The sequence below is a fragment of the Hippopotamus amphibius genome, chromosome 4 (genome assembly GCF_030028045.1).
Source record: "Hippopotamus amphibius kiboko isolate mHipAmp2 chromosome 4, mHipAmp2.hap2, whole genome shotgun sequence".
NCBI classification, from domain to species: domain Eukaryota; kingdom Metazoa; phylum Chordata; class Mammalia; order Artiodactyla; family Hippopotamidae; genus Hippopotamus; species Hippopotamus amphibius.
In genome coordinates, this window is record NC_080189.1 from 125,405,175 (window position 1) to 125,417,718 (window position 12,544).

The window sequence follows — 12,544 nt, forward strand, 5'->3', positions numbered from 1 at the left end:
GGTCACATATACATTGCTCTATTACAGGCAAGCTCCCACAAAGTATTAATACGCATTTAGATAACTTAGTTCTTAATTTGAGGCCACACATGGATATTTACCTTCTTTCCAAATAACGTTCATGTAATTGGTGGTGGGACAGAGGTGCTATTCATGTCAGGATCACTTGATTACCTTATAAAATGATTTTCTTTTTGTCTCAATTGTTTGTACTTTTTATACTATATGAACTTCATCTTAATGCAGTCATCTTTTTCCATTTCTCTTTCCTGCTAAGAATGGAATATTCGTACTCTTAATGTACTCATATATGACTCCTTCTACCCAAGGTAAGTTTCTTTTCATCTTATCCTTAGCTGGTTCACTACTACCTACTACCTAGTTAACTACTCCTCATTCTTTAATCTCAGCTCAACTGTTACCTCCTCACAGAAGTCTTTCTTTTCTTTCTCTCTTTACATAGAATCTCCCTGCCCCTATACCATGCATCCTTTCTAACTTTACAGCATTTATTTCTTCATGGCGCTTATCACAATATGTAATTTTAAAATTTATTTGTTTGCTTTTTTAACTCTCTCTCTATGCAATTGACTGTGCGGTCCATGTGTCTATCTAGCAAATGTTTGTACCAGTACCAAGCACAATGCCTGATTCATAGTAGAGGCTCAGTCAACATTTGTTGAATGAATATGTCTGAGTTGGTGTGGAATTTTGAAGTCTGCTTAGAGGGTTATGAGTAAGTGTTCTATCTTGGTTCCTTACAAAGACTTCTTTTGGATGATCTCTTTCATTGATGAACACTAACATAGACACAAGGTTGTCTACCTACTCGGTTAGTTACCTTGACTCCACGCCTATTAAATGGACCATGACTCCTAGAGCATTTGAACTATGGTACCTCATCGTGAGTGAACATAGGTTTTCTAGATCATTCTAGACCACAATGCACTATCTTCCAGAGCTTGTATTCTATGGTAGCCTCTGGCCACAGGTGGTTATTGAGCACTTGTAATGTAGCTGGTATGAAGTGCCATATGCTGTGAGTGTAAGATACACATTGGATTCTGAGGATTTAGTATAAAAATGTAGAATATTTCCTTAATAATTGTTACATTGTTTACTTATTGAAATAATATTTTGGATATATTGGGCTAAATAAAATATATTATTACATTTTATTTCACTTAAAAATTTTTACTTTTAAAATGTGTATCTGAAACATTTAAGATTATATATGTTGATCACATTTGTGACTCACATTATATTCCTTTCTTAAAAAAATTTTATTGGAGTATAGTTGCTTTAAAATGTTGTGTTAGTTTCTGCTGTATAGCAAAGTGAGTCAGCTATACATATACATATATTCCCTCTTTTTCAGATTTCCTTCCCATTTAGGTCACCACAGAGCACTGAGTAGAGTTTCCTGTGCTATACAGTAGGTTCTCATTATCTATTTTATACATAGTATCAATAGTGTATGTATATCAATCCTAATCTCCTAATTCATCCCACCACCCCTCACATTTTATTTCTATTGGGCAGTGCTATTCTAGACCTAACTAGTTCACCTCTGTTGTCTGGCAATGTAGATTGAAGGTGATCCCTGAAGGGAAGGCCAAAATTGCAATAGCCTCTGATAGCCTGCTTCATTCTTGTCAGATGTGCACTAGGGGAAGGACTGGCACTGCCGGAAAGTGGCTCAGGTGCCATTTCAGTATTCCCTCAATGTCGAATCATGAGGCCCACATATAGTTTGTGTTCCAAGACACAGAACAGTTTGTGTCCCAAGACACAGAAACTTTAAATGTCTTGCTAGTGGTCTTATAGCTTGCTTAAAATAATGCTGGAACCAGAACCCAGGTCTTTAAGTTATGCTGAGTCACTGAATTACTTATAGAAGGACCTGCTAATAAAATTATATCTTCCCTTTCAATGCAATACGAGAAAATTTTGAAGAATTGTTAATAAGTTATATGGGTTTTTAAATAAAATCAGTGGATGCAGAAATTACACTTCAGTCTTTAGACAATTAAATGGATAGAAAATCATATTGTATGCTCTGATAAATTAAACAAACACAAACTCCTGTTATTACTGTCACATGGGCTATAGTAGAGGATTACACTGGGATGATCTTTATTTAGCAAAGGGGTATACATCACAAAGCAAAATTTAAACAAGTCAGATACGAACATCAAATCTACTTGTAAATAAACACAAATCTAATAACCATTTTTGGCAAAGCTACAAAAACTTCCTTGGAGACCACATACTGCAGTTTGGAAAACTGGTTGCTAATTCTTATTCCAAAAGCCCTCACCACTGACACATCAAGCAGACTTCTCTTCTTAGGTAAGACAGAGTTTTACATAATTAGCTTCATCATCACGATCTTCTGGTTCATTCATTAGTTTAGCAAATATTTAGTGGGAACCAACTATGTGCCAGGCATCTGTGTGTTCTAGGTGCTCAAGACACTACAGTGACCAATGCAGACAAACTTTTGCTCTTTGGAGTTTAAATTTTCATGCTTAGGTATTTTCTCAACAGGGAGAATAAAGTGAAATGATAAAGCAAATCTAAGCAGTGTTACCTTAGAATGCCACTGATGATTTTTTTTTAAGTTGGGAATGGAAGTGAATTGGAGACTTTCTACCTTGTGTCTTTCTTGGGAAATTTGAAAATGGAGGTGCATATGGAAGGTGGAGGTACATAAAACACTACCTATCCAGTACTAATCAGTATTTTCAGAGTGAAAATGTCAGAAGAGCTTCTTAAAGCTTTAAATAAAACAAACAGACTGTATTAAGGGATTTTCCCAATCATTTTGGGGGGTCTTGGCATACTTATTCAGCTCTTCTTTCTTCATCTGGGACACCCCAACCTATAGTTAACCAGATGTCTTAGTTCTTACGTCCATTAATTCTAGGAACTCGCAGTCAGAATGCCTTACTTCCCCACTCAACAGACTCACTCATTCTCACTCTCTCACAGTCCAAGTCCTGCCCCTGCACATCTCTCCCTTCCACATATTCACTTGCTTACACTTCCGCAGGTTCCCCTTCATCCCTTTCAAGCAGAGGTTCCTTAAATATGGCATTTTTTCTTAAAGTTCAGCCGGTAGATGTCTCCATTACTCCCTTATAGCTAAGACCTCGGCAAGTAGGGTTTAATCATTTCTTTAACCGACAACAAGGAGGAGGATTTGATAATTTGCCTAAAATGAGCAGATGCTCGGGAGGACACGTCTCCATCCTACGTCCCTCCCCTCCGATTTAAGTCACAAATGAAAACTACTTTCTCCCTCTTTTCCAGGCGAAAGAAAAGGCTGATTTAACTAAGCATGCAAGACGCCAACACCCTCCTCCTCAGTACGTCCAAGTTTCCTTCGCTCTGAGCCACCAAAGCTCTGCTTCTCCCTTCACTCCCACCCACCCCATCCCCACCCCCTCAGGCTTCCGAGTCATCAGAGAACGCGAGTGGGTGAAAGGACTCAGCGCTGCTGCATCCCGCGCCACCGCCTCCTCCTGCGCCTCCTCCGTGTCTCCTCGGGTTCAGCACTGGACAGCTCCCGCCCCAGCCCAACAAATGGCAGTCGGCTGATTGACAGAGAATCCGGCCAAACAGCTAAGAAGACGACTTGAAGCCGCCCTACAAGGGTTTGGTTGCGGCCAAGCTGCCTCTTTAAACCGGCTTTCCTCCCGAGAGCAGGGAGAGGCAGGAGTGTGGTTTGTGCCCAAACCTAAAGACTCCAATTAACCTAGCCCTCTTGGCTCCGGAGAGACACACGTCTTAAAAGAAACCCTCGCTCTCTGGGACTCGCTCCAGCGCTTGCGGTGCGGGTCTGTGCGCGCGCGTTCCGAGCCTCGGGGCGAAGCGAACGAGGAGGAGCCAGAGCCGGGAGGCGGGAACGACCTGCCGCTGGTGAGATGATGGAGCAGCGTCTTTGGCGGTCGCGGCGGCAGCAGCAGCAGCAGCAGCAGCAGCAGCAGCAGCAGCAGCAGCTCTTGACTACACCTCAATGAGAGCGGCGCTGGAAGCTGCTGAGCAGAAAGACGTAAGCAGGCTAACTATAGCCGCCGGCTGTGAGAGGGGATGTAACCTGTTCGGCTCAAGGCTGCGAGGTGCGTAATCCCCAGCCGACCCATTGTGGAGCGGGAGCAGCCAGCGTTGCCACAGGTGATCGGATTTCCTGTGACGGTAGCTTAGTCAGCCGGGCATATTTCGGATCAGTCTTATTTTAAAGTCCTTTTGGACTGGGTGCCAGCTGGAGAAGAGGGAAGACCCCTAGTCAAAGTCTTACTGCTGATAGATTGCCGGCCAAAATTTAAAAAGTGACTCCTCCGTTACCTCTCCTCTCTGCGAGGCAGATGGGAGCCATGGCTTATCCCATACTCTTCTGCCTCCTGCTCGTTCACCTGGGATTGGGAGCTGTTGGCGCCAGCCGCGACCCTCCAAGTCGGCCGGATTCCCCTCGAGAGAGGACCCTGAGGGCGAAGCTGCACGCCCAGCAGCCGGCTCGAGCCTCTGCCTCGGACGCCTCAGTTTCCTGGAGCCGCTCCACCGACGGCACCATCTTGGCGCAGAAAATCGCCGAGGAGGTGCCCATGGACGTGGCCTCTTACCTCTACACCGGGGACTCCCACCAGCTGAAGCGAGCCAACTGCTCCAGCCGCTACGAGTTGGCGGGCTTGCCTGGGAAGTTGCCTGCCCTAGCCAGCTCCCATCCCTCCTTGCACGGGGCGCTGGACACGCTGACACACGCCACCAACTTCCTCAACATGATGCTGCAGAGCAATAAGTCGCGCGAACAGAACTTGCAGGACGACCTGGAGTGGTACCAGGCACTGGTGCGGAGCCTCCTGGAGGGTGAGCCCAGCATCTCCCGGGCGGCCATCACCGTCAGCACCGAGTCGCTGTCCGCCCCAGCCCCGCAGGTCTTCCTCCAGGCCACACGCGAGGAAAGTCGCATCCTGCTCCAGGACCTGTCCTCCTCGGCACACCACCTGGCCAACGCCACGCTGGAGACCGAGTGGTTCCACGGCCTCCGGCGCAAGTGGAGGACTCACTTGCACCGCCGCGGCTCCAACCAGGGGCCCCGGGGCCTGGGCCATAGCTGGCGGCGCAGGGACGGGCTTAGCGGGGACAAGAGCCATGTCAAGTGGTCTCCGCCCTATCTGGAGTGCGAGAACGGCAGTTACAAGCCCGGGTGGTTGGTCACTCTCTCCGCTGCTTTCTACGGGTTGCAGCCTAACCTGGTCCCGGAATTCAGGTAGGGAGGGAAAAAAGATAAAAGCAAAGCCTTCCTTCCGGTTTCGCGGGTATGTGCACGTGTGGGGGAAGGAACACTTGGCTGTGACACTTACACTTGCCACCCTCAAAGCAGAGACCCAGGCTGAGGGACGCCCCACGCAGGCGCAAGTGCTTAGGGACAAGAAGTGCCCAGCGTCTGTCAGCTTCGGATCCTCGGTGAAAGCTTTTCTCTCCAATCAGTTCCCCTGAAAGCGGCAAGGGACAGGAGCTCTTTCTTGGTAGAGCTGAGAGATGCCCTGTTTCTCCCTAACCCTCCGGAGAGCAGGAAGGGGAGTTCCCGGTCAGGGGTGATGCGCCGAAACCTAGCGAGCTCAGGGCATGCCAGCCAGGCACAGAGTGGCAAGCATCTCACGCATAGAAAAGGAAGTGGGAATAAAAGAGTTCATTATTTCTGTTACTTCGGGATAGCCTCTGCCTGCTTCCTCCTACGTGTGTAGTTTGGGGCGCCAGTCTGTTGTTAGTCAGTTACCAGAGCGCATAATAAAAACAGTGCAATCCCCTTGGTGGTTCTGTCCCCTCAGCAGTGAGTCAGTCTCAGCAGCATAGCTGTCTCCAGGATCCAGACTTTGCAATTCGGTAGGTGTGCTCCTTCTACTCATCTCCCTCCTGTCCTAAATCCATCTCCCATTCCTTGGTCCCTTCTTTTTCCTGTTTTCTGTGTTAGGCACACCAAACTGTTCTCTGGCCCTTCACCTACACACACTTTATAAACAAACCTGGTTGAGTTATCCTAGGGAGGGAGGCAGGGATCAGTTCTCACCGAATTCACTCAGGGAGCTCAGAGGAAACTCAATAATAGTTCTGTATTTTCTGCCTCAAGGTATAGCATTTGTGGGAAGATGAGAATTTGCAAATTAGCAGGTAATAACTTGTGCCCTGGAACGTGCCTGATCTTTGGGGTGGGGAACTTTTAGAAGTAGCCCTTAAGAGTGAATGTGAGAAGCAAAAAAGAAAGAGTAGAAACACCAAAGAGGGCCTGGGAGAGGTCCATAGATTGACTGGGATTCTCCCCAATTCCCAATAGAAAGAAGGTCTTGGGAGTTGAGGTTGCTTTTGTACTTTTTTAGGAAACTGGGCAAAAGTGAGAAACCTGTATGTGTTTTAATGCCCTTTTGGCACAACAAGGACAGGACGATGACCTGGTGAAAGATACAAGGGGGAGTACTGTGTGGGCAAATAAGAGGAGTCAGAAAGCTTAGGCATTGTCATTCACTACTGAATGACCTCAAGAAAGTTGCTTAATCTCTCTGGCCCTCAGCTACTTATCAAGTAAGAGAGTTGAACTAGATGGTCTCTAGGGAGCCATCCAGTTTTAAAATTCTGTAGCTTTTAATGCTGGCAACACTTGAGAAGGCATAAATGAAAAGTAACCCCTTTTCTCTGATTGTGTATGACCATATTAGAGGTTTTTTTGGTGTGTCTATCTCTTTCAAGGATCTTGTCTTAAACCAGAGTAACTCTTTCCTACTTTAAGCATAATCTTATCTCCTCCTGATTTCTGCAGGATCCTATTAGTAAGAGCTGAGCCCAGCTTTGAGTCTTTGCCATACTGTTTGCTCAGAAGAGGAAAGATTAGCAGATGCTATTCACTGCCAGAAAATTGCTTTTGGCCTTCACATAAGCCTCTTCAGGGAGTCCAGGGCCCCAGGATTGAAAGACAGATTTATCTGCCTTTATCTATCTATCTATCTATCTATCTATCTATCTATCTATCTACTATCTATCTATCTATCCATCCATCCATGCATCCATCCATCCATTCATGCATCCATCCATCTTACTAACATACACTTTATGTTAGGCTCTGTGCTAACTGCTTTGCGTATATTATCTTGATTAAACCTCACAACAACCCTATGAGTTAGGTTTTATTAGTTTCCCTGCTTTACAGAAAAAGAACCCAAAGCACAGAGAGACTAAGTTTCTTTCCCAAGATCACACAGCAGTTAAATAGTAGAGTCAGGATTTGAGCTTATTTCATACTTTTAACCACTATGCTAAACTCTGTCTCATGAAGGTGTCCAAAGAGTGCTGCACATATTGTAGCTGCTGCATAAAAATATATGTATTTTCAAGGGTCAGATGTGGGACCAGGTCAGATGTGGGACCAGGTCAGATGTGGGACTATTTATTTTCAGAAGTATTTCTCATAAGGCTCAAAAAGTATAGATCACTTAAATGAACTCAGGCCTTCTGCAGGCTGAGATAAAAGGCTGAGACACAAGCGGTCTGAGGTTGTAAGGGCTGACACAACCCTACATAGTTTTTGAACTATGTTCAGAAGATAGTTTGTTTCCTCTGGCTGAGTCTCTTTAAGTGCTTTCACAGTCATCGATGGTGTTCTTTAACCAAGGCACAAAGTCAGGCCATTTAGTGTCTGACTCTCTACAGAATCTGGCTCCTCCTAGCAGCAGGCATGAAGAGCAGAATAAGTGCTCTCCTGTGAGTACTTCTGCCCCATGTCCCATGCCTCTCAAGTACTGTATTGAGGATCCGCACAGATGTTAATTATAGGAACTGGAAGAAATCTCAGAGACATCAGATGGTGCCTCCTGTTTCACAAAGAAACAGATAAGAAAGGTAAAGTGACTTGTCCAAAAATCACATATAAAGTTTTTAACAACAACAGAAATAGGATTCAGGCCTTTTGCCTCTAGTTCACACTATGATACACACACACACACACACACACACACACACACGCCTAAAGTATATTTATGTGGCTCTCTGAACCTCGGCGTGCAATTTATATTGGGGAACACAATTTACTCTCTATCATCTTTTAAGACAAAAAAAATTAGGCCATATAACACAGCTGTTGATTTTTTAAAAAAATATTATTTCACACATTTGAGAAAAAATTTCAATGGGCCTTTTCTGTCTCTTCATACTAATAAAAGGCAAAGGTTTTTGATGTTGTTGATATTTTACCATCTAAGATGTGTATTCTAAAGTTTTACAACATAAGTGAATAACATAGTACAGGTATGGTAACAGGGTAAACCCCAAATGAATTTTTGGGACACCATGACTAGGAGCTCTAATCATGATTTTAAATATATTTTGAATCTACAGAGTGTTATTTGCAAAAAGCCTTATCTGTAATAAAAAAATCTATTGATAAGGATTTCCTCATGGAAGAGGAGAAACTTTGAAGTTAAAATTTTCATTTAATTTCAGTTAATATTTCAGCTAATATTTCCCCAGGTCTTTACAAGATTAAGTATTTAAATTATATTTTATTTTTAGAGAATGTAAATCGAAAACTTGAAATTCAAAAGTAATGTGGAAAACATGGTCAACTACCTTCTTATATTAATGCTTATCACTGTAAAACACCTCTCAGAATAAATTTTATTCCCCTCTCCTTCAGAATGACACAGGTTTCTTAAATTTTAAGGCCTAGCATAAGTAAGACTCACATAGGAAGAGAAGTTTATTGCTCCTCCCACCCCCTCCTCCCCCCCATGGCATTATCTGCTTTACCTAAATGGCTCCTGAGTCTTTTGTTATTGACCTATAGTCCTATAGTGTGTGTGTGCGTGTGTGTGTGTGTGTGTGTACACCCATGCCCCCAGCAGAAGCACGGAGTCTTAACCGTGCTGGACCGCCAGCAAAGTCCCTAGACCTACAGTATAAACATTTAAGTTCTCATTTTCCATCCCAGAAAAAAAAGAGAGTCATGATTTAAGGTATACCCTAAATTATTTTTATTTATCACAATAGGTTTGTGATGTCCTTGTAGAGTTTTCTTTAAAGTGAAATCCTTTGGTTCTGCATAGTGATTTTCCTGTGTGGAACTTACAGTTCTATGGAGTTGGATCCCATTCTGTTGAAGGTAGACACCTTCCTGGTGGTGGTGGAAACTGTTCAGTGCCTAAGATTGATACAAGGTAACTAAGTGTTTGCTGAATTTAAATTAAGGTAAAGGAACCCTTGGGAATTAATTCTTACTTGATGAGCTGTAAAGGATCTTGTAATTCGTTTGGTTTCTTTCCTCTTCTCATTGTACAGTGGAGGAAACTGAGACCCAAAGGGCTAAAGGAACTTGCTAGAGTGGCACAGCTCTTTTGGGGTTTGTTAGAATTAATGGGAACCAATATATATTGAGCATCTGCTATGTGCCAGATGCTTTATAAATATCCCACTGCATTTATTCTCAGTATTCTCAGGCAGTTACAACTTCAGAAAAGTTGAGCAACTTGACCAAGGCAACACAACTAGTAAATCAGGGAGCCTGAATTAAATTTAGATCTCTCTAACTATGAGCCTGTATTGTCTTTCTTCTATCCTATGTTGCTATCTCTTCATCACCAATTTTGTTTTCACCTTGTTATTAAAAATGTAGCATGGTATTGGCTTGAAATAATTAGTATATTTGGCCAAATAAGTGATAGACACTTGTTCTTTTTGGCCAATTACATAATCAAGTCTGTGTTTTAGAGAGAGGAGTATTAAACTTAAGTCAGAACTTTGCCCCAAGTCCAAGTTTTGTCTCTGACTGGCTGTACTACCTGTCTGAATATCAGTTTCTGCAGTTAAGATGTGGAAACAGAGCTGATGATATTCATATACCTTTATAACTCTGCTCTATGAGTTCTTAAGCAACCTATCCAACGGACAACAAGGGGGCTTTGGAAACACGGCTGATACACATAAATGCAGTACTACCTTGTGGAAATGATACTGACCGGGGCGGGGGCGGGGAAGCGGTAACTTTCAGAAGAAGAGGATACCAAGTGAATGCAGGAAATGCATTTTCTCACAAGAGTGTGGAAACAACTTTTTAGAAACTAACTAACGAACACTGGTGTCACTGACTCCTGAGGGTTAGTTTACACAAATGCCCACACACATCCATCACAGATTCTGGTACAGATCTCTGCTTGCAAAAAAAGAGGGCAACCTATGTACTATTAGGCAAATGACCATCTTGCTCTACCCCAAACATATCCTGTCTCTCTTGTGGGTACTGGAAGTGTTAAAGAGGTTACCTATAGGATCAGAGTTGTCTTCCTGGGTAATACAGCAAAGAGTTTTTAGAGGGACTTCTGCTATTGAGGCTTTTGAGTCAATTATTTCATCTTTAAACTGTGAATAGTAAAGTGTATCTCCTTTGGGATTCTGTAAAGACTGAATGAAGAACTGTCATCACACAGGAAGTTCAGTAAATATTTTGTATCATAGCTTCTGTCTTCCTAAATACTGTCCTTAGCTGAACACTTTCTTATTTTAACTGTATTAAAGTCACATGATTTATAGTAATTTATAACTTATATAATGGCTTAATTTCATTCCTATTATTATGAAGGCCTGTCATTACAGTGGATCATGGGGGAAATACTGGGCTTAGAGACAGGAGATGTTGGCCCCAGCCTGGACCACATCCTTGACTGTGGTATTACCATGGGCAGCAGCTGCCTTTTTAATCCTGTTTCCTTATCTGTAAATTAAAGGGGGTTGGACTAGGTGACCTGAAGGGTTCCTTTTAATCTAAAAGTCTATGATTATGTACATAATTAAATGTGTCACTTTAACTTGTGAAATTTTGATCATAATGCTGAGAACAGTAATGTATGCTCATTTAAATGCAGATCATGTTCACGTATGTTCAGTGTTTGACTTTATCATGGTCATTTACTCACAGGATATTTAGAGAAAGCCCTCTCGGTGTACACTGAATTAAGTATATAAACTAAGGGAAATGAGAACTCCATTTCAAAATAAGAATAAGCATCATTTGAGTTTCTAGATCTTGAAAGATCCCCTGAAATGTACTTAAAGCCAACAAGAAGCTGTTTCACAGATTTCTAAACCAAGGGCCTCAGTACACTTGTGTAATTTCTCTCAAGGTAATCAATGTTTAGGCATCCTGAAGCTGCTTACTTACTATTAAAAACAACTCGTCTCTGATTTACCTCTGTAGTTGGCATTAATACTTCAAAGAAGGCTGTTTAGTGTGGTATAGCAATGGTAGAGCATTATCTTGCCACTTTCTAGAACACACATTTGGAAGCAGAAATGGGATTTGCAAGACTGCTAAATAAATGACAAGAGTTTAGGCATACCCTCTGGGGAGAGAACTAATGTCCTCACAAGACTGATTTTACAGCCTCAACTGCTGGATAAGTCAAATTTTACTTTCAACTTCATGAAAGCAGCAGTTTGTTGTTCACTGTTCAGGGTTTTAAGGCTACCCTTTTCCAACATGCACTGTGTTTTATGATTATGTTGTAATATATTGGGATGCCAAGAAGTGTGTTGTTGGTGTTATTTTGTACTTGGCTGGTACAGAAGCATTAGGGCCTTGTTTGTTTTCTCTCTTCAGTTCTGGACTGATGTTCACAGGGTTAAACAGAATTACTGAAATAGTACACTGGAATTTTGATAACTTTGGCAGCTGGATGGCCTCTATGTGCAAATAGGCAGTTCACTGGTCTTGGGACTATGTTTCAGAGACTTTGCAGCTAACAGCATCATTAGGCTTTTGCCCAGCACAACTCTGGCATATACATACACTGGCTTGCTTTGCTGGACTTTTAGTCTTATTCATTTTAAAGGTTTTAGCAAGAAACCTTTTCTAGGTGTAATTTCTACTTTGGCTGGGCATTTACTCATTTAACAGGTCTTTCTTCCTAAAATCTGACCTATGAAAAGATTTAGGTGGATAGTCTGTTCTATAAAATACATCTTCAGTTTAGGAAAACATTAATGCTCTTAGCTAAGTCTTTCTCAGGTACCCACCCCCTAGTTTTCTACAATACCAGACTTAGTATAGGAACCATGACTGACTTTCTCTTTCACACCAAACGATATTATAGTGCCTCAAAGAAATCACAGGAGTCATCTAGTTTTATTACCTTCATTATAGGTAGAATTTATAGAAAACAGAGATTAGCTTAAATGTGATCTGACACCAAGATCACTTTCCCTAATAAACCGTTTCCTACCTTTTTATTAAAGAAGGCAGGTCTCTTTCTCTTTTACAGTTAACTGATACTTGTAATTAACTGAAATCCAGTTAATTTTTATTCATTATAATATCTGTTATAACTTTCCCCCAATTATATCTAGAATAAGACAAAACAGGATTTTAAAAAATCCTCTTCAGTTAGCAAAGTACCCAGTGCACTTAACCTAAAAGTGAACTTAGAATTATATAAGATTTTGGTTTACTTTCTTAACCTAGTTTTCTCACCACTTATGTGTTTTTCAATGTGTACGCCTTATT

General features: G+C 42.2%; 1 protein-coding gene across 1 annotated transcript in view; it reads left to right on the forward strand.

The window, feature by feature from the left end:
* The first annotated feature begins 4,370 nt into the window (after window positions 1-4,370).
* The window catches only part of GPR158 (G protein-coupled receptor 158), a 315,313-nt gene continuing 307,139 nt past the window's right edge, over window positions 4,371-12,544 (forward strand). The window contains exon 1 of the mRNA XM_057732013.1: window positions 4,371-5,272. Within this exon, the coding sequence (XP_057587996.1) occupies window positions 4,371-5,272 (902 nt within the window). The remainder of the gene's footprint in view (window positions 5,273-12,544) is intronic.